At 44.3% G+C, this 26,986-nt stretch overlaps 1 protein-coding gene across 3 annotated transcripts in view; it reads left to right on the forward strand.

The window, feature by feature from the left end:
- UBE2K (ubiquitin conjugating enzyme E2 K) overlaps positions 1 to 7,078 on the forward strand; it is an 88,760-nt gene extending 81,682 nt beyond the window's left edge. For all 3 annotated transcript variants that reach the window (XM_030563929.1, XM_030563931.1, XM_030563930.1), the window contains 2 exons: positions 1,456 to 1,584; positions 2,007 to 7,078. In XM_030563929.1, the coding sequence (XP_030419789.1) occupies positions 1,456 to 1,584; positions 2,007 to 2,081 (204 nt within the window). In that variant the 3' untranslated portion in view covers positions 2,082 to 7,078. The remainder of the gene's footprint in view (positions 1 to 1,455; positions 1,585 to 2,006) is intronic.
- The last annotated feature ends 19,908 nt before the right edge of the window (positions 7,079 to 26,986 follow it).

Below are 26,986 nucleotides of genomic sequence, written 5' to 3' on the forward strand. Positions count from 1 at the left end.
TATATACTATACACTGAAATGTAAATACAATATTTATATTCCAATTGTTTTATTTTATAATTACATGATAAAAATGAGAAAGTAAGCAATTTTTCAGTAATGTGCTGTGACATAAAAATACAAAAAGGTGTCTGATTTTGTAAGCAAGTAGTTTGCAAGTGAGGTGAAACTTGGGAGTATGCAAGACAAATCAGATTCCTGCAGGGGGTACAGTAATCTGGAAAGATTGAGAGCCACTATCCGAATGGTACCATGGTACATATAACTTATTGTAATATAAATACAAAAAAAAAAGTAGTACTAATTTCATGACAGTGTTATACAGATTTAAAATGTCTGATGTTTCCTTGTATAAAAGATGTTCAAAACAATAACCAAACATACATTTCAGTGTCCTTCGTGATATGCCCCAGGTCTGTACCTCTCTATCTTTAAACCATACATGGACAAAGTTTTCCAAGCACTGTCACAGTGGTCAGTACTCACTGATCACATAATTCAGGACCCTAAAAAATGCACACCTGTAAGAAGGTGGAATTTAAGAGAGATTTTTATTTCAAAACAATGTGATTTAAACTTGCTGTGAAAGTATGTAAATCTCCAATTTTAAAAAACTTATTAAATATAAGGATTACTAAAACAGGAAGCTCCTGTCTTGCTGATCTGAAAATGTAATTTGTGACAAATGAAGCGTACCTCAGCTTTTGAATGCCTGACACATGCTAGAAACTTTCATTGTTGTTTTAAGGTAAAGTTCTATTACTTATTAGAAAAAATTTTTTTTGGCAGTATTAGTGTAAAATACTACTGATATCTTCCACACAATTTTTCTAGTATGTAAACCTTCCTTCAAAACAGTGGCAGGTTTTCAGCCATTGCCATGTGACCATCTGTTTCTCAGCTCTTTTTCTTTCCACAAATGATACCAGTATATATACTTCCCAGGAGGAAGTCCAGTAGTAAAACGGCAACCCTCATTGAGACACTGCAAACCCTTTCTCAGTAATGAAGGTTCTAAAAAAAGATAGTTAAAAAAACCAAAACCTTAATTGGGGGAAACACTGTTAAGAAATATAGTGTGTGCGCAATTCAGTGAACATTACAACACAGTTTCTGCTCTCAGCTACACTGGTTATGCATATTGTGTATCTGGACAACTATCAGTGTAGTTACTCTGGCGTTATGTCAGTAACTGAATAGAACTGGTTTGTACAAGTAAAATATAAATGCAAACTCATTGTTACCTGATACTTGTGAGTAATGTTTGTGTAGGTTTGAATCCTCAGCAACTAACCAAAAACTCCAAATTTCATTCTGGAACTACTACTTATTACAAGATTTGAAGATACTATATATAGAAGGAATTATAGAATGGAATTTGCCGAAGTCAACTAGCCTTTTAATTGGACTTGGCTGAATAGTTATATGGATTCACTTTTTTCTCTTTTTGTATAGTACAAACAAAACCCAGAAATGTTCAAACAGACAGCTCGACTTTGGGCACATGTGTATGCTGGAGCACCAGTGTCTAGTCCAGAATACACCAAAAAGATAGAAAACCTTTGTGCTATGGGCTTTGATAGGGTAAGTATGTGTGTATATATGTGTACTTTTTTTTACAAGTTAGAAGCAGGGCAGCCATATATGTAATATGAGCTATAGTTCAAATTATTATAAAAGGTTTGCTACTTTCATAGCCATCAGTAACTCTGATTACTTTATTTTGCTGACAGTTTTTTTTTCTTCTTGGTGAAGACTGGATGTTTAACATACTTTATTAATACATAAGACGTAATTTAGTAATTTTCATTTTATAATTATTGATTTTTCTAAGCTTTTAATGGTAAAAATTCTCAGTTGAAACTGAAACGACTGGTAATTTAGCAAATACAGACCTTGAAAAATGTGTGAAGTCTTCAGTCTGACTTTCAGTGCTACAGCTGGGTTTATGTGAAGAGCAACTTCACACCCTGAAAAATCTCACTTTCTTTATTTTGTCTTCACAGAATGCAGTAATAGTGGCTTTGTCTTCAAAATCATGGGATGTAGAGACTGCAACAGAATTACTTCTGAGTAACTGAGCCATTTAAAGAGCTGCTTCTGTAGTCCAGCTTTCTCTTTCTGAGGAGCATCACCATCTGTTATTTTTAGGATTCTATATAGATTCTCTTTTAAAACTGGCACTCTTGCCTGACGATGCTATCTAAGCACTATTGGAGACTGAAAAACCGCTCTGTAAATAAAGCTAATTAAACGTCTGTGTAAATTTAAAAGGGGAAATACTTTAATTTTTTCTTACTAAATATTGTAAAAATTCTTTGAGCTCAGCTAAAACAATGTGGGGGAAACATGCCTACTTTAGTGTTTAGCAGTGTGACCAAGCCTAGCAGGAATTTGCTTCAGGATTTTGATTTAATTATTCAGATAACATTTTTGAGTGTCAAAGTTATCAAAATTGTTGGTGTCACTCATCACAGCTATCTTACTGTTTTTAACATGGATCCTATGTGCCTGTGGATTGACCTATATTTGCATGCTTGTACTTTACTAGATATTTTAGATAGGGTAGCTGAAGAGAGCACCATTTAAGTACTTGAATGTTCTCGTTAACTTTTTTCCTGAAAGCCGTTTCAAGATTTACCCAAAGTTCAAAATGGTGACCTGTTCAGAACTTTCTTAGTCAGGTGACTGGGAAATCTGCTTATCTGCCCTCCCCAGCAACACAAACCTAAAATACCATTCTGGATTCCTTTCCATAATCTGTGGGTCTGGGTGCCATTACTAGTAGCTTAGTTACCACTTTAAATGGTATATTTTGAATAACCAGTAAATGTGTTTAACCATCATACTTGCTACACAATCATATATAAAGGTTTGGTATGTTTGGACATAGCACAAAAAAGTGGTGCTGCTTTTTTTTGGGGCGGGGGGGATGTTGAAGTCAGAACTCCAATAAATTTGGATAATATGAATTCACTGGATTTGGGGGAAGAACTGATTCTCTGGTATACTGAGAATTTAAGAAAAAAAAATTCAATTTTTTTTATTTTTAGTACTTGCTATGATGCAATCAGCTGTTTTCTGCAACAGCTTTCTAGCTTTATTTTGAACTTCAGTATAAGGATTGCTTACCGGGTACTTTAAAAATTCACTCTTTGCATTTTTCCCTAGTTGATACATGAAGGCTGTGTTGGTATTTTTACTGTACATACTTCAAATGCACATAGAAGTAGAAGTGTGTTCTCAGTTTAACTTTCTTTTGGATTGATGTTTCTGATAAACGAAAACTGAAATTACCTTCGCTTGTACATACTCAGTCTTTCTATTCGTATTAAAATTACATTTCATCCTGAGTTTAAAAGCTTGAAAATTATTAGTTTGCAACTTCAAATACTAGTACATCTATCTAAAGAAAGTTGTAATGTCTTTATGGATACAGTTGGATACTTCTGAAAATGCATCAGACATGAAACTTTCAGCTAAAATAGAGAGAAAAGAAACTTAGTGGAGACTGGGGATTGTGGATGGTAGTGTACCATAAAAGGCTTCTTTTCTGTGACTGTCTTCTCTTAAGGAATAGTCCAATAAGTGTACATTCATTTTGCTTGAACTATAAAATGAGCAGTAAATGTCATACTTCATAGAAGATCAGGTTTGTAAATGATACTGGAAGCAACAGGGAATATTATTAAACTGTTTGTTAAATATCTGGAGCAAAGTAGATGGGGGAACAGAACTAGAAAATAGAGATGGAAAAGACCTAACTAATGCAGGATGACTCCCTGCAGTATTCTATCTAATGTGCTCATACTTTGAAAATACCTGCAGGACGCAGACAGTAAATTTTTAACTCATATCAGTGCAATACTAAACCCAGTTGCTATAGTCTTTCTGTACTGCTTTCTAAGGTTGTATTCATTGATCATATTTCTTGAATTTTCCTGCAGTAGTGTAAGTCATTTTCAGAGATGCCAAAGGAAACAAGATTTTTTTTGTCTTTCCTTGATATTTATTTATTTTTTAACAATTAAAAAGCAACTGCTCAACTGGTTTATTAGGTAATAGCTAGAAACAGTAGAAAACTGGCAGTTTTGCCATTTGTGTTAAAATCTCAAGTTACTGTCTTTTTCTGTTATGTAGTTTGATGATAACATTTTGATCATTTCATTTACGTTTTTACCCTGGTGGTAATTGTAAATGGCTGACTACTTCTTTCCCTTGTTCTTTGCTGCTATTTATTTATCAAAGGGAGGAACTTGGAAAGCATTAGGGGACATAAAACTTAATAATTATAGCTTCTGGACCTGTCATTTTGATGATAGGATTAGTCTCTTAGAGACAACTGTGAGCATATCTCAAATGATAACCAGAGCAAAGTTTTTCAAGCATATAAGGAGATGGGATGGAATGGGGAGGGGGTAGTGAGAGAAGAAAAAAAAAGGGGGTGGGGATTGCTTTACTTCATCACTGAAACAATTCCTCATCCTGGATTTTCTCCTGCTATTTCCTTCACCCAGTACCTCATTTTCTTTGTGATATTGCAGATTTGTCCTCCCAATACAGTTCTGTTCAGATGCCAGTGTGTCTTTTCTTTCCGCTCTCCCCTCCCATGCAGTTAGTAACTATGGTACTTGACTCAGTGCCATCTTAGATGCTGGTAGCAAGGAAATGTGTTGATCTGGATGGGGAAGGAGAAGTGACCCAATATTAAGCAGACATTCATAACTTGAGGTCCCTATGAATTTGAATCCTTTGTAAGGAACATTTTTCTATCCTTGGGTAACTATCAGAGTTGAATATAAGGTTATGTTGTACCAGATTAGTGTAACTGCAGCCAGGGCTGAACCCTAGGAATCTCTTACTGTTTGGGTGTTTAACATAGTGACTTTGTAAAGACTAAATTATAGTTGTTTTTTATGACTGAACATCTCTATATTCAGGGCCCTGTGCATTCATGACTCTGGCATTGCTATACAATCTACATCTGCTGCAGATTTGTGCAGCACATTTACACTTAGTATAAAAACATATATGCATTATGGCTACAAATAGTTTCCAAATGTAAATTGATGCCTTGTTGTCTTCCTTAGTCTGCAAGCAGACAGCTTAAAACATTAACTATGACGTCTGAACAGTCCCATTTATCTCAATAGGTGTTAATGCTGTAACATAGTGACTATCTAAAAGTCAGCTAAATTTCACTGAACAGCATTTTATCAGCAACATCTAGTTAATGTAGTTTATCAATTGTTCTTGGATGTTGTTGCTGAACAAGAAATTCCAGTTTCTTCTTGCCCCTCACAAATTTTAAAATAGTCTCTGACCTTATTCGGAGGCAAAGAAAAGTTTCCTTTTCTATTGCCAATAGCTTCAACTCTCTCCTGGGTGCCAAAAGTTCCATTTATATCCCATCTAGTTGCCAAAAACCCCACAACTTAAGTTCTCAATACGACAAACTGATATATATTGGGGAAATTAAAACTTATGGATAATATAAAATTGATTTAATATAAAAGGGACACTACTGATGTTGCTTCATTTTCTGACTTACCTGGATTTCCTACAAATTTCCAGTCCCAGAGTACTGCCCAAACTTAGGGGCCTTATATCAGAATTTAGGTCCAGCTTGCCCCACAGTGCATGGGGCCTTGACTATAATCAGTCAGGCAGTATTTATTTATGGAATTAGGTACACAAGTTTTTTCCTGATTTTCATTGTATTTAACTTTTTTCTTTCAAGTAAATTAGGATTGGGAGCCAAAAAGAGACTTATCTTGAAACAACAGATCTGCATTATGTGATGTGGATAATGGAAACACTTAAACTATGCAAAATTAACCTTCATAAATCAGCTGGAAGTCAGTCCTGGCACGTGAGAGAGTACAGATCACTTCTTTAATGGAAAACAAATATGATTTCAAGTAAAAGCACTTGTTTACTGTGGTGGCTGTATACCATTAATGTGAGGAGGGGTCATCTTTCAGAGCAAGGGGAGGCTTAACTGTGTGCATACCCATTGCTTGCTTGCTTCCTATGGAAGCAACAAACAGAGCCTGGCTTATTGTTGGAGACAGGCCCAGGAGGAGCCAATATTAAATACTTTCACTGCTAAAATATTTTAACACCTGTTCAAGGGGGACAAATGAGACCAGGAGTACTTTTGCTATATTTTGAATAGCTAGGTGGTTGTGATGATAGAGTTGAAGGGCCTCTCTACACAATCATTTAGTTCTCAGCAAGCTGTGGTATAAAGCTATCCTGTACTAACAGTTGCTTACTCTGCTTTGAGTTTCAAAGCAGTGTAGCTCCAAGTACCATAAGGAACTGTTAGTACAGGATAGCTTTATACCCCAGCTTGCTAAGAACTAAACGTTTGGCTTTCTCTACACAAAGACTGTTAATGGATGTGATCATGGATGGTTTTGCAGAACATGTGAGAGCAATTGGCTAAGCAGAGGATAGTTAAGAATTTTCATTTTTCCTTGCTTTTTACTGCAGCACAACAGTAAAACATGAAGTAAAGCTTTTCTGGGGAGAGCATAGAGATGTTTTCATTGTTAATAGCCTAATTTTCTAACAGAAAAGGGTTTATCATTTGTTAGTCTTCAATTAGATTGCTGATCCATATTAAACAAAACATATACTATGATCGTTACTGTTACAGCTTCATCAGCTGATATCATTAAACGTGCAAACTATGTGTTGCTTCTCATTTGGTTATTTCAACTATAATGCTCTGTAGGCAACCTCAGCAACTTTACTTTTCAGATTTGTTACCAATGGACCAATTGTTGCAACTTATTTGCACTGTACTGTGATGTTCCCTCTTCTTACTCTTACCTGCTGGTGGGCAGCATGAAAAATAGCCAGCCAATTGCTTATGAGGCTGAACCATTCACTGAAAATGTAAGTTGAAATACCTAACTCTCAGATGAGGAAATTTACTATGAAAGTGCTGTATTATCCCTCTTAAAATTTGCAACAACTGCTGGTGCTGAAGGAGGCTGTTGTCATAGGAATGCTGATTTCAACTGTTGAAGAATCCCACTTGTCAGATAACTTAAAAAAAAAAAAAAAAGTAATAAAGAATACTGGAGGAGGTTTGTTACTGAGCATTTAACTTCCTGTAAAGGCTGAGTGGGAGTGGGCTGGAATGAAGAATCAGTGTTTTTTGTCTTGAGAATAAAAACTACACAACACTTTTGTACACAAATGATTTTTTAAATAAATACACATTTTAAAAGATGTTGATTTTTCACTGGGAATGCTTAACAATAAATGCATGTTTCCCTGAAAACAGTTTTCATCTGATTGCTGGTAACACTTCTTCCTCAATCTGAGATGGACTGGGAGGCAGTGCACCACTTAAAGAGGGAAAATGAAGTTCAAGGCAACTTTGATGTTGAACAAGAAATGTGTAAGCCTTTAAGAAAGATAAGTCAGTGTAATGAGGTGAAACCAGGATCAGGAAAAATGTGTGTACACTGCAGGTAGGACCTGATGAAGCCTAGAATACTATAGCTGTGGTAACTAAGTTTTTGACTTTCCTGCAACTGTTCCATTAAAAACAGTGATGGCACATTGTTCTGGAGGAAGGATATAGCTAACTTGTCAAAAAAAAAGTTTCTGGGCTTTTTTCAGGCTACTACTAATCTGTGATTTAGTTGTACATCATCTTATAGGTGGGTTGTTCAGTTTGGGTAAGCTGTATTCAGTTCTTTACATGGAAAAATGTGACAGGCCCTCTACTAGCTACAACCATCCTCTACCTGCAGATGTTAGAGATGAAGGGCTGGCTGCTTCATCTTTCAGCTGTACGAAAGATCTGATGTACTTTTTTACTTTTGCAGTAAAAAAACAAAAACTATTTGCAGTTACATATGAGTTAATTCACAATGATATCAAGGAGTAAAACAGCCAGCCAATCACAAAAATAAAATAGAGCTCTTCACCTCCCACCAAGTCAGTTCTGCATCACTGGTATACAAAGGCTAACCTAGTGCTAATGAACTCATGTATCTTGATTGTTCACATAGGTTCCTCTATCTGTCAGTCGGCTGTTCCTTTGTTACAGTGCCAAAGGTTAAGATAAATGTGGAGATGAATGGGTTTGGTCTTGTAAATTATTTCAAGATTCTGCACCAAAGGCTTGAGTTACTGTAGTTCTGGATTGGTAAAGTAATATTCTAGGAGTCTAATTCAAGTATTTAGTGCAAACAAGGTGGCTATACTGTCATATATTGGTGTCTGGACAGGGTAGTAAAGCTGGCATGGAAGGGAAGAGTTTTGTTCCTTGTTGAGTGAAATGTCTGTTACACATCCAATCACAGAGGTAAATGTTGTACGAGTTGCAGGTATTTAGCCATAACTCTTGCCAGATGTGCTGTAAAGCACACTTCCGCGGTCACTGCTAATGCAAGATGCATAGTCTCACTATTGGAGCCGGATCCAAATTAAGTCATCTTTTATCCACTGGCTGTACCTATAAAGGATGATGGCATCGTTATGCAGAGAGGTGGAAGGATAAGGGGACACCATGACAACTATTCAACTCCTTCCCCTTTGAAGGAGCAAACAGAATCCGTCCCAGCCCTGTTGGAGGAAGAACAAGGGTAGCATTTTTAAAAGCACCTCAGAAATACAGGATCTGAACTACATTTTCAAAAACAACATAGGCACTTGAGTCTGAAAGGCAATGGGACATGAACTTTTGAAAAACTTATCCCAAGCCATTCTCATACAGCGACATCTCTCCCCCATCACTTCAACTTAGACTGGTGTGGGCAAACTTATTGACTTGAGGGCCACAGCAGGGTTCTGAAACTGTATGAAGGGCTGGATAGGGAAGGCTGTGCCATTCCTGACTACTCCAGTCAGAATCCCTGACCCATCCAACCCCCCCGCTCCTTATCCTCTGACCACTCTGTCCTGGGATGTGGCCCACAGGCCCTAGTTTGTCCACCTCTGAGCTAGACCAATAATTTCCATTTAGGACACCATTTCCAAGCCAAGTACTGGTCCAGGCATTATGTAAGGAAGCCCTTTGAAATGAAAGTGAGTGCTTAGACCCAAAGTTTGCTGGAGATTGGAGAAGGATACTCTTTCTCCTTTTTATTATGCAGCATTCTGGAAATTGGCTCTGTCAGAGCACATGGATGCCATAGAACGACCATACTGAGTCAGACCAAAGGTCCATCTAGCCCAGTATCCTGTCTTCCGATAGTGGCCAATGCCTGATGTCCCGGAGGGAATGAACATGTAATCATCAAGTGATCTCTCCCTCATTCCCAGTTTCTGGCAACAGAGGCTTGGGCCACCTGTCCATAGTTGTTCCTCACAGATCTACAGCAAACATAGTCAACAAGCTGCTCTTGTCATTTGCCTCTACTGCTGATCTGCTCCACATTGGCTGTTCTTTGGTCCTCAGAAAGTTATGCCCATCCTCAATGAAAATTACAAGAACAAAACTATTTAATTTACTGAAGTAGGCCACAGCTAATAATAATAATAATTGGAGATATACCTATCTCCTAGAACTGGAAGGGACCTTGAAAGGTCATCAAGTCCAGCCCCCTGCCTTCACTAGCATGAACAAGTATGATTTTTGCCCCAGATCCCTGAGTGGCCTCCTCAAGGATTGAACTCTCAACCTGGGTTTAGCAGGCCAATGCTCAAAACACTGAGCTAGAAAGTCTCAGTACACCGCTGCTGTGTGATCATCAGTATGTTCAAAAACTGGGTATCGAGGTTTATATATAAGATCATAAACAAATATTCACATGTTACTGCTTTTTAATGTAAACTGGAAAACGTAGATATGTTGAACTTTGTACCTATACAATAGTCATGGCAAAATGATGGCTTATTATAAAGTAGAAATGCAGAAAAAATATCAAACACCTACTGGAGGTTAAGCTGTTGATGAATATAGCAAACAATAGAAAGAGATAACGCCAAATATCATATGGAAACAAATGTCAATTTTTGTAAAGGATCACATCCTATTACAAAATTCAATGCGTCTACTCTATCAAAGCACTTCAAAATATACCCAAAGATTACTAAGGGAAAGTTACAAGTAATTTTGTTTGCTAGAGTCCTCTCTTCTCCCAGCAGTATGGCTTCGCTGACCAGAAGCAAAGAGGCAAAAAAACATTTACCAAGGCTAATCTATAAACACTGATCCTCCCATTCTAATACAGAATAATAGATAAGAGAACAAATGTCAAGCCAAAAGCCTGAAGTGGAGGATGGACGAGGACTATGAGAGAATCATTACCAGTGAGTAATCTTCTAGTGTGATACATCCCTCTTCATCCATCCTCCACAACATCCCTCTTCATCCATCCTCCCCAACAGCAGTAAGTACAGGTAGTGAATGAGCCAGACAAGATGGGCTTACCTTACCTTTGCACTGGGGTCACTTCCTAGTCAAACAATGTCAACAAATCAGGATGAATCCAACTGATAATGCCATATTGAAAGTGTGAAAAGATAATAGGGCTATCAAATTAAGTTTGAGTTCTGTGCCCTGAAGTTGGCATGTGTCATGGAAAATGACATCTAGCAATTTTGGAGGTAGTGGTTTGGCCTGGTCATAGACTAATGGGGCACTAATCTAAACTTCTGTGGTCATGGTGGTCTTTGTTACATACTTTGAAGCAAACAAACATAACTTTTTGAAAACTCCAAATGCGAGAGAGAAAATTTCATAACTCAACTGAATCCAGGCAGACAAAGTTCCTGTGCTGTAATAGAGACTGGAACACAGAGTGAAGGAAACAACAGGTTAAATATGAAACTCCAATTGCATCGCTGGAATAAAACTCAAGGAGGCACCAACTAACCAACTTTGTCTTGAAAAAAACCAAAACAAATGACAAAACCAAAACTCCCAGTGGTAAAGGGCATTTGCAATTCCTGCACTCTACAAGCTCTTGTACCTGCTCTTGGAAAAAATCTATTTTAAGATAACTTACTGTCTCTTGCCAAGTGAGTGTACCTAGAGGTGGGTAGGGTGGTTCCCAGATTCTAGACTACATCCCTGGGACAACACCTTTGCCCCTGACTAAACCCAACCTCCTCCCCCTGCCCAGTGGAGAGGCAGGAGTTAACCCCTGGAATGAATACTGCCAACAACAACAAAGCAACACCTTTATCAGAGATGGGGCAACACCTGTCAGTATGAGGGCTGATTCCAGAAGAGCCCTAATGGCAGTTATACATACCATAGTACAGTGTACTTAGTGTCCAACATCTATATATACAGATGAATGCTTTACGACCTGGGAATCCAACCTCCAGTTTCTCAGTCCTGGACAAAGGTACTTTCCATCTCCACCATAGTCTCCGCTGTGAGCTCAGAGTGATGAGTTCTTGTTGCTGGGTTTGTCTCAGCTTCCCAGTTGTGTGCTGTGGCTCTCATCCCTACTGTTCTCTGCCTGTTGCTTTTTCTCTTGTAGCACAAAGTGAAACTCCACACAGCCCCAATAGCTTTTTCCACCCATCATCCCTCTGCCAACTGACTGGCCAAAAGCCAAGCAAGTGGTCACGATCCAAGTCTTTGTTTTGGAGTAACATTCCTCCCCTCTAGTGGTCAGCCTACCATGAGTTGCTTGTCTTTGTTCTGGAGTGACAGTCCTCCTCTCCACTGCAGAACATGCAGTCAATACTGGACCCAATAACTGAGAGGTGGGCTGGTGCTAGGAACCTAGTAGGAACATGCCCTCCCCACCAATCAGGGCTTTTCAGGAAGGCTTCACAGATCCTATCTAAGTAGTTTGTAGTTTCAGAAGCTAGGAGGTTCTATTTTCCCTTGGAAACAAAGGATAGCTCCAACTTGACGCTTGGTGTCCTGGTCTCTGCAAAAGAAGGGAACAAAGAATTACTTGGACATTGGTTTCCAGTCCTCTTTCTTTACTTTTGTTTCTTAACAATGTAGGGCTGGAAGGGACTTTGACCACTGCACTGAGGCAGGACAAAGTAAACCTAGACCATCCCAGACAGTTTGTCTAACCTATTCTTAAAAATCTCCAGTGACAGGAATGCTACAACCTCCCTTGGAAGCCTATTCTAGAAGTTAACTACCATTATAGTTAGAAAGTTTTTCTAGCATCTGACCTAAATCTCCCTTGCTGCAGATTAAGCCCATTACTTCTTATCAGACCTTTAGTGGACATGGAGAACAACTGGTCACAATCCTCTTTATAACAGCCCTTAATATATTTAAAGACTTATCAGGTCCTCCCTAAGTCGTATTTTCTCAATGCTAAACATGCCCCCCCCTTTTTTTAAACCTTTCTTCATAGGTCAGATTTTCTAAACTTATCATTTTTATTGCTTTCCTCTCGACTCTCCCATTTATTCACATCTTTCTTCACGTGTGGTGCACAAAATTAGACACAATATTCCAGTATTGTCAGAGCCCAATAAAGCAGGACAATTACCTCCTATATCGTACATGTGACACTCCTGCTAATACACCCCAGAATTCTACAAGCCTTTTTTTGCAATGGCATCACTCTGATTCATGTTCAATTTGTGATCTGTTATAACTCCCATATCCTTTTAGCAGTACTACCACCTACCCAGTTATTCCTGATTTTGTTGTTGTGCATTTGATTTTTTTCCTTCCTCCAGGCAAAGTATTACACTTATGTTTACTGAATACCATCTCATCCCTTTCAGACCAATTCTCTAATTTGTCAAGGTCATTTTGAATTATAAATCTGTCCCCTCCAAAGTGGTTGCAACCTCTCGATTCCATTATCCAAGACATTAATGAAAATATTGAATAGTACTGGACCCAGGCCCCCTACATGCATCCACATCAGTTTGACAGCAAACCATTGATTACTCTTTGAGTACAGTCTTTCAACCAGTTTGCATCCATTTTATAGTAATTTAATCTAGACTGCATTTTCTGGATGTGTCAAAAGCCTTACTCAAAATCAAGATATATTATGGTTTCTGCTTCCTCCCATCCACTTGGCCAGTAATCCTGTCAAAGAAGTAAATTAAGTTGGTTTGGCATGATTTATTCTTGACAAGTCCATGCTGGGGATTACTTATTACCTCGTTACCCTGTAGATTCTTACAATCTTGTTTAATAATTTATTCCCGTATCTTTCCAGGTGTTGAAGGTAGGCTGACTGGTCTATAATTCCCTAGTCCTCTCCCCCAACAACTTTTAAAGATAGATACTATGTTTGCCCATCTCCAGTCCTCCATAGTTCCTGAAGATAACTGCTATCAGTTCCAAGACTGCTTCAGCTGGTCCCATAAGTATTCTAAGATAGGGTCTGATGAAATATATCAACTTGATAAAACCAGTGTATCTGAATACTTTTAACCTTTTCTTTCCCTATTTTGGCTTGCATTCCTTCCTGCTTGTTACTACCATTAGGGCTGTCAATTAATCGCAGTTAACTCATGCAATTAACTAAAAAAATTAATCATGATTAATTGCACTGTTAAACAGTAGAATACCAATTGAAATTTATGAAATATTTTTGGATGTTTTTCTACTTTTTCAAATATATTGATTTCAATTACAACACAGAATACAAAGTATACAGTGCTCACTTTATATTTTTTATTGGAAATATTTGCACTGTAAAAACAATAAAAGAAATAGCATTTTTCAATTCACGTCATACAAGCACTGGAGTGCAATCTCTATCATGAAAGTGCAACTTACAAATGTAGAATTATGTACAAAAAAACCCTGCATTCCAAAATAAAACAATGTAACGTTTTAGTGCCTACAAGTCCAATCAGTCTACTTCCTGTTCAGCCAATCGCTCAAACAAGTTTGTTTACATTTGCAGAAGATAATTGCTGCCTGCTTATTGTTTACAATATCACCTGAAAGTGAGAACAGGCATTTGCATGGCACTGTTGTAGTCAGCGTTGCAAGATATTTATGTGCCAGATGTGCTTAAGATTCAGATGTTCCTTGATGCTTCAACCACCATTCCAGAGGACATGCATTCATGCTGATGACAGGTTCTGCTCGATAACAATCCAAAGCAGTGCGGACCGACACATGTTCATTTTTATCATCATGAGTCAGATGCCACCAGCAGAAGGTTGATTTTCTTTTTTTGGTGGTTTGGTTTCTGTAGTTTCTGCATCAGAGTGTTGCTCTTTTAAAACTTCTGAAAGCATGCTCCACACCTCATCCCTCTCAGATTTTGGAAGGCATGTCAGATTCTTAAATCTTGGGTCGAGTGCTGTAACTATCTTTAGAAATTTCACATGGGTATCTTCTTTGCATTTTGTCAAATTTGCAGTGAAAGTGTTCTTAAAACGAACAACATGTGAGACTGCTATAATGTGAAATAGATACCAGAATGCAGGTAAAACCAAGCAGGAGACATACAATTCTCCCCGAAGGAGTTCAGTCACAAATTTAATTAATGCATTTTTTTTTTAAACAAGCATCATCAGCACGGAAACATGAAGAGACATGAATCTTTAGCGCATCTGGCATGTAAATATTCATATTCTGTGTTGTAATTGAAATCAGTATATTTGAAAATGTAGAAAACATCCAAAATTTAAATAAATGGTATTCTTTTATTATTTAACAGCGTGATTAATCACGATTCATTTTTTAATCACTTGACAGCCCTAGTTACCATTAATTGTGTTGATTCCCTGGTCACCATTAACCTTTTAAGTGATGGCTGAAGCAAATCAGGCATTGAATACCTCAGCCTTCTTGATGTCATCCATTTATTAGCTCTCCTTCCCCTTTAACTAGTGCACCCACACTTTCCTTTATCTTTCTCTTGCTCCTAATGTATTTAAAGGACCTCTTATTGCCTTTTATGGCCCTTGATAGCTGTAACTCATTTTGTGCCTTAGCCTTTCTGTCTTTGTCCCTATACACTTTTGCTATTCTTTTGTACTCCTCTGTAGCAATGCATCCAAGATTCCACTTTTTGTAGGATTCCTTTTTCATTTTCAGGGTATTAAAGAGCTCCTGATGGAGACATATTGGCTTCTTCCTTTTCTTCCTGGATTTCCTTTTCACTGGGCTTGTTTTCAGTTGTGCCTTTGTCTCCTTGAGAAATGGCAGAGCTGAAGCGTAGACTTGGAAATAATTGACTGAGGCACCTTTCTTGAATCAGACAAGAAGAAAAAGAAGCAGCAGCCTCAAGAAGCAAGAATGCACATGGGGCCTCTTTGGAATGGCAATGGAAAAAAGTATCAAGTGTGGGAATAGCAAAAGAAATTGGCTGTGTCCTACTGTGACAATCAGCAATCATCTTGGAGAAAGCTTTGGTTAGGTACTTGCAGTGCTCGGGTTCCTCTGAGAGGCTGAAAGAAATTATTGCAGACTTTGGCTCTCCTGGGGATACAGCAGGCTATGTCATCTTCATCTTAAGGCAAAACTGCAAAGGTAATTCACTGAAATGATAAAATAATTTTCTTAATTTGCTACATTCTTCCAGAGTGTCTTTGGCCTTGCAAACTGGCTTGCCATTGGGTCATCTTACAAATTACCAGTTTCCCTGAAGTACTTAGAAACTCTGTTCATGCTTGTATAGAATAAAGTTCTTAGGCAGTCATCAACCAGGGTTGTCGTCAACCAATAGGCTAGACAACTTTGACATAATGCATGGATGGGCAAAGTCCAAATCTACACTGTTGGGCTCTGTGACTGGGATGGAGGACTCCTTTTCCAAGGACGACTTGAAGTAGGGAATAGGTTCCAGAAGCTACAAAGTCCAGACTGACCTGAATGAGGAGGCAGAAATAGGAATGAGAACAAGACATCTCAGCCTGAAGTGCCCTTGTGAGAAGTCCAAAATTAAAATCCATTAGAAAAGACGGTTACTCACCTTTGTAACTGTTGTTCTTCGAGATGTGTTGCTCACATCCATTCCAGGTAGGTGTGCGCGCCGCGCGTGCACGTTCGTCGGAAACTTTTTTACCCTAGCAACTCCAGTGGGCCGGCAGGTCGCCCCCTAGAGTGGCGCCGCCATGGCGCTCTATATATACCCCTGCCGGCCCGCCCGCTCCTCAGTTCCTTCTTGCCGGCTACTCCGACAGTGGGGAAGGAGGGCGGGTGTGGAATGGATGTGAGCAACACATCTCGAAGAACAACAGTTACAAAGGTGAGTAACCGTCTTTTCTTCTTCGAGTGATTGCTCACATCCATTCCAGGTAGGTGACTCCCAAGCCATACCTAGGCGGTGGGGTCGGAGTGAGAAGTCGCGGCACGGAGCACTGCAGTTCCGAAGGCCGCATCCTCCCTCGACTGCTGGACCAGGGCGTAGTGAGAAGCAAAGGTGTGGACCGATGACCAGGTCGCTGCCCGACAGATTTCCTGGATGGGCACACGGGCGAGGAAAGCTAGCGACGACGCCTGCGCCCTGGTAGAATGCGCAGTCACACGGCCCGTAGGGACATGGGCCAAGTCATAACAGGTCCTGATACAGGACGTAACCCAAGAGGATACCCTCTGGGAGGAGATAGGAAGCCCTTTCATACGGTCCGCTACCGCCACGAAAAGCTGGGGGGATTTTCGGAAGGGCTCAGTCCTCTCTATGTAGAACGCGAGAGCCCTACGAACATCCAGCGAGTGGAGCTGCTGCTCCCTGCCTGAGGAGTGAGGTTTTGGGAAAAAACCGGAAGGAAAATCTCTTGGTTGACGTGGAAGGCTGAGACCACCTTGGGCAGAAAAGCAGGGTGTGGTCTCAGCTGCACCTTGTCCTTGTGGAAGACCGTATATGGGGGGTCTACCACAAGAGCTCGGAGCTCCGACACCCGTCTAGCTGAGGTGATAGCCACTAGAAAGGCAGTTTTCCAAGAGAGGTAGAGCAGGGAGCAAGTAGCTAACGGCTCAAAGGGGGGCCCCATGAGCCGGGACAACACCAGGTTAAGATCCCAGGTTGGAGCAGGGGGACGGACGTTAGGGAATAAACGTTCCAGCCCTTTAAGGAATCTCGACACCGTCGGGTGAGAAAAAACGGAGCGACCGTCCGCACCCGGGTGAAAGGTGGAGATAGCTGCTAGGTGGACTCGCAACGACGATAAGGCCAGACCTTGCCCTTTGAGGGACCAAATGTAGTCTAAGATTTCGGTTACCGAAACTTCCATAGGGCGGAGATTTCTCTCTACGCACCAACAGGAGAAGCGCTTCCATTTCGCCGAATATGTGGCTCTTGTGGACGGTTTCCTGCTGCTCAAGAGCACCTCTCTCACAGGCGTGGAGCAGCGCAGCTCGGAACCAGTCAGCCACGCAGGAGCCACGCCGCTAGGTGCAGCGACTGCAGGTCTGGGTGACAGAGGGTCCCGTGGTCCTGGGTAATCAGGTCCGGATGAAGGGGCAGGGGAACTGGGTCGGCTATGGCCAAGTCCAGCAGCATGGTGTACCAGTGCTGCCTGGGCCATGCCGGGGCCACCATGATCACGAGAGCCCTGTCCCTGCGCACCTTCAGGAGGACCTTGTGGACCAGAGGGAACGGGGGAAATGCATAGTACAGGTGGGTCGACCACTGGATGAGGAAGGCATCCGCTATCGACCCCGGCTCCCTGCCCTGAAAGGAGCAGAACGCTTGGCACTTCCTGTTCCCTTTGGACGCGAAGAGGTCCACCCGGGGATAACCCCACCTCCGGAAAATGGAGAGAGCGACGTCCGGGCGAAGGGACCACTCGTGTGACAGGAAGGATCTGCTCAATCGATCTGCCAGAGTGTTCCGTACTCCAGGGAGGAAGGAAGCCCTGAGGTGAATGGAGTGGGCTACGCAAAAGTCCCAGAGTCGTATCGCCTCGCGGCACAGGGAGGAGGACCTGGTGCCTCCCTGCTTGTTGATTTAGTACATGGTCGTCGTGTTGTCCGTGAACACGGCGACACAACGACCCTGAAGCTGATGACAAAACGCTTGACAAGCAAGGCGGACCGCTCTCAACTCCCGCATGTTGATGTGGAGCCCCACCTCCTCCTGGCACCACAGGCCCTGTGTCCGCAGGGTCCCTAGGTGGGCCCCCCAGCCTAGATCTGAGGCATCCGTTGTCAGGGATACCGAGGGCTGAGAGGGGTGAAAGGGAAGACCCGCACATAATACGGACTGGTCTAACCACCAGCCGAGAGAATCTAAGACCTTCTGGGGGATTGTGACTAACATGTCTAAAGGTTGCCTTGCCGGCCTGTAATGACTGATAAGCCACAGCTGGAGAGGCCTCATGTGGAGCCGAGCGTAGTCGGTCACAAAAGTGCACGCCGCCATGTGGCCTAACAGGGTTAGACATGTCCTCACTGACGTCAATGGGGCTGACCGCAAACGTTGAACGATCGCCGCCATGGTCTGGAACCGTTGCAGAGGCAGCGAGGCCCTGCCCACAGTGGCATCCAGGACGGCCCCGATAAATTCCACCTTCTGCGTGGGCCTCAGAGTGGACTTGTCTGTGTTTATCAAGAGGCCCAGACTTGCAAATATGGCGGTGATCATGCGGACATGGCTGTTGACCTGCTGTTCCGACGTGCCCCGAATCAACCAGTCGTCCAGATAAGGGAACACGTGGACACGGTTGCGCCGAAGATGCGCCACGACAACTGCCATGCATTTTGTAAACACCCTCGGGGCCGTGGACAGGCCGAATGGGAGGACTGCAAATTGATAATGAAGAGCCCCCACAACGAAGCAGAGAAAGCGTCTGTGGCGCGGCCAAATGGCAATGTGGAAATACGCGTCCTGCATGTCGAGGGCGGCGTACCAGTCTCCCGGATCCAGGGATGGAATAATGGTCCCCAGGGATACCATGCGGAACTTCAACTTCACGAGGTATTTGTTGAGTTCTCGCAGGTCGAGGATAGGCCTGAGGCCCCCCTTGGCCTTGGGGATCAGAAAGTAGCGGGAATAAAACCCCTTGCCTTTCTCGTTTTCCGGAACCGCCTCTATAGCTCCTTTGCTGAGGAGCGTCTGCACCTCCTGCCGAAGGAATTGCTCGTGAGAGAGGTCCCTGAAGAGGGACGAGGAAGGAGGGCGGGAAGGAGGAAACGAAACAAACTGCAGGCGGTATCCCGTCTGCACCATGCTTAAGACCCAGCGGTCCGATGTTATTTGGGACCACGCCGGGAGGAAAAACGAAAGGCGGTTGGAAAATGGGGGGGAAGGATCCATAGGGGAAACTGTTACCGCGCCCTCGGGCGCACCTTCAAAATGAAGGCTTAGGACCAGGCGGGGGTTTTGAGGAGCCTTGGTTCTGCCCCCCTTGGTTCCCAGACTGCCTGCGCCTGCCGTTCCTGCCGCGGCGCCTGTAAAGGTCCTGCCGCTGGCGGAACTGGGAAAACGGCCTACGTTGTTGCTGTTGTTGCGACCTAAAGGGTCTACGCTGCGTCACGGGGGTGTGCATCCCGAGGGACCGCATAATGACCCGGTTGTCTTTTAGACTCTTGAGTCTGGGGTCTGTCTTATCAGAAAACAGGCCCTGGCCTTCGAAAGGAAGGTCCTGTATAGTGTGCTGGAGCTCCGGCGGAAGGCCGGAAACCTGCAGCCAGGAGATGCGACGCATCGTAACTCCTGACGCGAGGGTACGGGCAGCCGAGTCCGCAGCGTCCAAGGAGGCTTGTAAGGCCGTGCGGGCGACCTTCTTGCCTTCGTCCAAGATGGCCGTAAACTCTTGGCGAGCATCCTGTGGCAGCAGCTCCTTAAATTTGTCCACTGCCACCCAGGAGTTAAAGGCGTATCTGCTCAGCAGGGCCTGTTGGTTAGAGACCCTGAGCTGCAGCGCCCCAGCCGAATACACCTTACGGCCAAGGAGGTCCATCCGCCTGGCTTCTCTGGATTTGGGGGCTGGAGCCTCCTGGCCGTGACGCTCCCTATCGTTCACCGATTGCACCACCAGTGAACCGGGAGTCGGGTGAACATGTAGATATTCGTATCCCCTAGAAGGGGCCATGTACTTTCTCTCGACTCCTTTCGCTGTCGGAGGGATGGAGGCCGGGGACTGCCAGATAGTATTGGCGTTGGCCTGGATGGTCCGTATAAAGGGCAGGGCGACCCTGGTGGGAGCATCAGAAGAGAGGATGGTGACAATTGGATCCTCTATCTCCGAGACCTCCTCTGCCTGCAGACTCAGATTTTGAGCCAATCGCCTGAGGAGGTCCTGGTGCGCCCTGAGATCCAGCGGGGGGGGACTGTTGGAGGAGGTACCCGCCACCGCCTCATCCGGGGAGGAGGATGATGAGACCCCAGGCACGAGAGTGTCTAACTGAGGGTCTTCCTCAGCCCTCGCCTCTGCCTCCGGAGCCGCAGCGGAGTCCTGCTGTTTGGACCCTTCCTCCCCTTCCGGGGAGGGAGGGGGGCGAGACAAGGAGGCTTCAGGGGCCCTACGCTCCGCAGTCGCCGGTCTAGCAGGGAGCTGCTGGGGGCCCTGGGCCTGATGGTATGCCCAGGGTGTCCAGAATCCCCACTGTTGTGGGCCTTGGTCTTGCAGCGGCGGATCACCGAACAGCGCCGCCTGCCGGTCGGTGCCCAGCGCATACCCGCTGTCCGTCTGGGAGGATACGGACGGCTGTCTCGAGGGCCACGGTGGGGCCGACCCCGGATGGTAAGGGTCTGCGCGGGCCGGCACGGAGGATCGTCTCGGTGCCGGGGACCGGTGCCGGGAGTCATATCGGGATCGGGACCGGGATCTGTCACGGTGCCGGGATCCTGATCGGTACCGGGTGCCGCTTCGGTACCGGGACCTGCCACCAGCTCGGCGCCGGGAGGTCGACCGGGACCTACCACCAGCTCGGCGCCGGGAGGTCGACCGAGACCGGGACCTGCCACCAGCTCGGTGCGGGAGGTCGACCGGTGCGGCGAGTAGCGTCGGGACCTGCTCCTGGAGTCGCGGTGCCGGAGTCGCCGACTGGAGCCTGACCGCGACCGCCTCGATGCTGACCGTTGCCGCGAGTGCGACCGGTGCCGCTGAGGGGAGCGGTGCCGGGACTGCGAGCGGCGTCGGGATCTGGAGCGCCCAAGACGTCGGGACCTGGATGGCGAACGACTGTCTCTGGGCGGCGCCGACATCATGGGCTTGCCTCTGGACACAACCCGCACCAGAGGTACCGGGGGTGGCAGCCGAGTGGGCTCAGTCAGGGCAATAAGGTCCCGAGCCGAGGCGAAGGTCTCCGGTGTGGATGGGACCACTACCTCAACCCCAGATCTCATGGGGGAGCTCGGCGGCACCGGACTCAACGGACCCGCCGGGCCCGGAGTCAACGGTGCTGACGGTGCCGGCGGCGCCGCGGCCGATGTTGAGGCCGGGCGCTCAAGCCGGGTCTGCCTGGCCGGAGTATCAGACTTTGACGGCCTTGGCTCTGATTCCAGCGCCGGAGAGGGTCGGTGCCGAGGAGTCTTCTCGGTGCCGGAGCGATCCGGTGCCGGTGCCGATACCACGGCCTGCGAAGCCGACGGGTCAAGTGCCGCCTCCATTAGGAGAGTTCGGAGCCTCTGATCCCTCTCCTTCTTTGTCCTCGGCTTAAAAGCCTTACAGATGCGGCACTTGTCGGATCTGTGCGATTCCCCGAGGCACTTCAGGCACGCTTCGTGGGGATCGCTGGTAGGCATGGGCTTCTTGCAGGCCGCACACTGCTTGAAGCCCGGCGAAACAGGCATGAGCCTGGCGCCGGGTGCCGGGAAGGGCTAAGCCCCCGGCGAAGAACTACTTAACAACTATTTAACTAAACTATCTACTTAACAAACTAATTAACAACTATAATGGAACTAGAGATGAACAATAGATAAACGATAGAGAACTAGGAGAGCTAGGGACGTGGAGGACAGCTAAGCCGCGCTCCACAGTTCCAACGACCGACACGGCGGTAAGAAGGAACTGAGGAGCGGGCGGGCCGGCAGGGGTATATATAGAGCGCCATGGCGGCGCCACTCTAGGGGGCGACCTGCCGGCCCACTGGAGTTGCTAGGGTAAAAAAGTTTCCGACGAACGTGCACGCGCGGCGCGCACACCTACCTGGAATGGATGTGAGCAATCACTCGAAGAAGAAATGCAGAGTCTAGCTACAACAAAGGGCAGACTCCCTCAAGCAGAGGGGAGGAGCTGAAATGAAGCTCAAAGTTAGAATCCTCCCCTTCCTCCATCTTACTCAAGAGACTAAACTAAAGCTGAGGAAAAAGACAAAGGGGAAAGCAGCTATCCCCAGGAACTTAACTCCCTATGACCAAGAGACTGAGCACTGCTCATCGGACAGTACGTAACTGCTTGTGACAGGGAGTGAAGTGTTTTGTTTTATTAAACACTTTGGTAACATCTGTAGCGTGACCTACTGGAAAGGAAACTTGGGGGACACCAGGACCTAAAATGCAAGGTAGAATAGTTTAAAACTTGCAGAAGAGCCAGAAAGAGAGAGACACTGTTCTTCTAAATGTATAGCAGGAAACTGGGCAGAAGGAGACAGTAGTCAGAAGCTGTGCAGTGAAGCAGAGACAGAGTAGCTTCAGGGATAATACTGGTTTCCTTATTCAAATCAAATTCCTTGTTCATTGTTTTGAGGATAGAGACTCCGTTCCCCAGATAGAATCCTTGCAATTAGACTCATGGCACAGCAACACCAGAGGTTATGTGCACCTGCAGAATTAGGTCATACAGAGTGAGAGAGGGTAGACAGAGGAATTGTTCTAGAACCAGAGGGACAGTGGTGTATCTCCCTGAATAGCCTGCGTGAGAGTCCCTCACCTCAATAGGTCCTTCTGGAATCCAATTTGAGTGGCACAGTACCAGGCTACACAATCACAAAAGAAAACCAAGCCCTGCTCTACATACTTCCCATCTTTTGTTTTTGGAAGCACCATGCTTCCGCAGCTTAGCTTTTTGTACCCTGAGCAGAATCTCTGTCCCTGTCCAGCAAGGGGGTGCCCTACCTCTCTCCCACTCCCTAAGCACACTCCTTCTGGTGCTGCATGATGTTGCTATGAACTGAATATGCTCTTGACCTATTGCAAAACAAAGACAAATTGGACATGGAGTCATCTTCAGAGAAAGGATAATTTGGAACAACCTCCTGTATTACTAGACTAATTTGATCAGCCCAGTAGCTGACTATAAAGTCTTCCCACTAGTTAAAAAGCGTCCTAGACTACCACATTTTCAAATGAGTTGGTGTTGCCAGATGAAAATTTAAATTGACCTGTTTGCATGACTGAGGATAACTTTTAAGGGTCAGGATGACTGAAAGGAACAAATGAGGGAATGTTTCCTAGCCACCCCCAAACCCTAAAGAATCATCCAATTAGCAGATATCACCCACTTGGGGTTTAGCCAGTTTCCTAAGATTCAATACATTAGTCAAATGTAAACACTTAGTTGCCTTACTTTAGGATTCCTGAAAACCACCACTGAAATCTAAAGCAACATCATAGTACAAAGGGAAATTACTACTTGTGACTTTAACCACAGACGCTAGCTCAAAACAACTTAATTTTTGTATTCTTCAGCTAGTCTATTTAAACATTCAGTAGAGGACATAGAGAGGAACGTGCACATTATAAATTTAACATTTTGTTTTTCTAAAAGTTGATCTATAAAGGGCTAAAATCCGTACTGACACTGCCAAAATAAATAAGACCTTTCATATGTTCAGGAATCTGCACATGTACAAACAACAAAAAAACACAACCAATCCCAAATCAGCTTTGCATGATAACATCTGCTTTAGCCTTTGGTCAAGAAAGAGGAAAATTTACTTTTGAAAAGATTACGTGTGTGCAAAAGAGGGAATTTTTTTTTGTAAGCGGGAGTAAAATAAAATAGGGTTTCTCATGGGCTTTGTCTTTCAACCTTAACTCAGAGTCACTACGGTGTTTTTTATCCAACTCAAGATACACAAAGTATTTCAAACATCACAAGAACTGCAACCACAATGAGTGAAATATGGCAGTTACTTAGTGCACATCAACACTATCAGTCATCTAATGAAGTATTAGCATTACTAATGAGGTGAATTAGCAACAATCTGGCATAAAGTGAAAGTGGTTTTTGATGCCTGTGGCAAAAGGTGTGAGATGGAAGTGTATGCACATCTGCATTTGTAGATACATGATATGGTTTCCTCTGGGACACTTAGGGCTTGTCTACATCACAAAGTTGCAGCGCTGGTGAGGGGGTTACAGCGCTGCAACTTAGGAGGTGTACACATCTGCAGGGCATCACCAGCGCTGCAACTCCCTGTTTGCAGCGCTGGCCGTACTCTCGTTTTGTCTCGGGTGTAGAGGATCCAGCGCTGGTAATCAAGTGTAGACACTTACCAGCGCTTTTCTTGACCTCCGTGGAATAAGCAGGTATCCCAGCATACCTGAGGAAGCCTCTGGTAATCAAGCTGGTCTCCTTCCCCAGTTTGCTCTCGCGTTCCCCGAACCCCGAGCAAGCAGGTCTCCTTCCCTGCGGTTTGCAGAGTGGTTCGGGGAACGCGAGAGCAAACCGCGGCAAAGCTGGTCTCCTTCCCCGGTTTGCTCTCGCGTTCCCCGAACCTCCGTGCAAGCAGGTCTCCTTCGATGCGGTTTGCAGGGGGGTTCGGGGAACGCGAGAGCAAACCGCGGCGAAGCTGGTCTCCTTCCCCGGTTTGCTCTCGCGTTCCCCGAACCCCCGTGCAAGCAGGTCTCCTTCCCTGCGGTTTGCAGGCGGGTTCGGGGAACACGAGAGCAAACCGCGGCGAAGCTGGTCTCCTTCCCCGGTTTGCTCTCGCGTTCCCCGAACCTCCGTGCAAGCAGGTCTCCTTCCCTGCGGTTTGCAGCGGGGTTCGGGGAACGCGAGAGCAAACCGCGGCGAAGCTGGTCTCCTTCCCCGGTTTGCTCTCGTGTTCCCCGAACCCCCCTTGAAGCCGCCCAACAGCGCTGCAGTATGGCCACATCTAACACCACTTGCAGCGCTGGTTGCTGTAAGTGTGGCCACTCTGCAGCGCTGGCCCTATACAGCTGTACTAATACAGCTGTAACAACCAGCGCTGCAAAATTTTAGATGTAGACATACCCTTATACTCAGACCTCAGTGGTTCAGGAGCCAAATTAGCAATTAACGTTACCCAAAAGAGCCACGGTACCGTGAATTCATTGTTTCATTCACACACATATATTATTCTCTCAGCAAAATGACTGACCAAATATTTTATCAATTACAGTTAGTTAACAATATAATAAAAGGGTTCAGAGTAGTAGCCGTATTAGTCTGTATTCGCAAAAAGAACAGGAGTACTTGTGGCACCTTACAGACTAACAAATTTATTGTAGCATAAGCTTTTGTGAGCTACAGCTCACTTCATCGGATGCATATAGTGGAAAATACAGAAGGAAGATATATATGTATATATACACACACACAGACACACACAGGGAACATGAAACAATGGGTGTTATCATACACATTATAAGGAGAGTGATCAGTTAAGGTGAGCTGTTGTCAGCAGGAGAGAAAAATAATTGTTTGTGGTGGTAATGAAAATGGCCCATTTCCAGCACTTGACAAGGAGATATAAGGAACTGTAGGGTGGGAAAGATAAGCATAGGGAAATAATTTTACTTTGTGTAATGGCCCATCCACTCCCAGTCTTTATTCAAACCTAATTTAATCATGTCCAATTTGCAAATTAATTCCAATTCAGAAGTTTCTTGTTGGAGTCTGATTTTGAAGTTTTTTTGTTGTAATATTGCGACTGTTAGGTCTGTAATCGAGTGGCCAGGGAGGTTGAAGTGTTCTCCAACTGGTTTTTGAATGTTATAATTCTTGATATCTGATTTGTGTCCATTTATTCTTTTACATAGAGACTGTCCGGTTTGGCCAATGTACATGGCACATGACAACATATCACATTTGTAGATGTGCAGGTGAATGAGCCTCCGATAGTATGGCTGATGTGATTAGGTCCTATGATAGTATCCCCTGAATAGATGTGGACAGAGTTGGAAACGGGCTTTGTTGCAAAGATAGGTTCCCGGGTTAGTGTTTTTGTTGTGTGGTGTGTGTGGTTGCTGATGAGTATTTGCTTCAGGTTTGGGGGGTGTCCGTAAGCAAGGACTGGCCTGTCTCCCAAGATCTGAGAGAGTGATGGATCGTCCTTCAGGATAGGTTGTAGATTCTTGATGCGCTAGAGAGGTTTTAGTTGGGGGCTGTAGGTGATGGCTACTGGAGTTCTGTTACTTTTTTTGTTGGGCCTGTCCTGTAGTAGGTGACTTTTGGGCACTCTTCTGGCTCTGTCAATCTGTGTCTTCACTTAAGCAGGTGGATATTGTAGTTGTAAGAACACCTGATAGAGATCTTGTAGGTGTTTGTCTCTGTCTGAGGGGTTGGAGCAAATGCGATTGTATCGTAGAGTGTGGCTGTAGACAATGGATCGAGTGGTGTGGTCTAGATGAAATTTGGAGGCATGTAGGTAAGTATAGTGGTTGGTAGGTTTCTGGGATAGGGTGGTGTTTATTAATTTATTAGCACTGTAGTGTCCAGGAAGTGGATCTCTTGTGTGGACTGGTCCAGGCTGAGATTGATGGTGGGGTGGAAATTGTTGAAATCATGATGGAATTCCTCAAAGGTTTCTTTTCCATGGGTCCATATGATGATGTCATCAATGTAGCGCAAGAAGAGTAGGGGCGTTAGGGGACGAGAGCTGAGGAAGCGTAGTTCTAAGTCATCCATAAAAACGTTGGCATACTGTGGGGCCATGTGGGTACCCATAGCAGTGCCGCTGATTTGAAGGTACACATTGTCCCCAAATGTGAAATAGTTATGGGTGAGGACAAAGTTCAGCCACCAGGTTTGCTGTGACATTATCGGGGATACTGTTCCTGATGGCTTGTAGTCCATCTTTGTGTGGAATGTTGGTGTAGAGGGCTTCTACATCCATAGTGGCTAAGATGGTGTTTTCAGAAGATCACTAATGGACTGTAGTTTCCTCAGGAAGTCAGTGGTGTCTCGAAGATAGCTAGGAGTGCTGGTAGCTGTCTGAGACCAATACAGGTTCGAGTAAGTTTTTGATCAAGTG

This window comes from Gopherus evgoodei, chromosome 5 (genome assembly GCF_007399415.2).
Source record: "Gopherus evgoodei ecotype Sinaloan lineage chromosome 5, rGopEvg1_v1.p, whole genome shotgun sequence".
In the NCBI taxonomy this organism is placed as follows: Eukaryota; Metazoa; Chordata; order Testudines; family Testudinidae; genus Gopherus; species Gopherus evgoodei.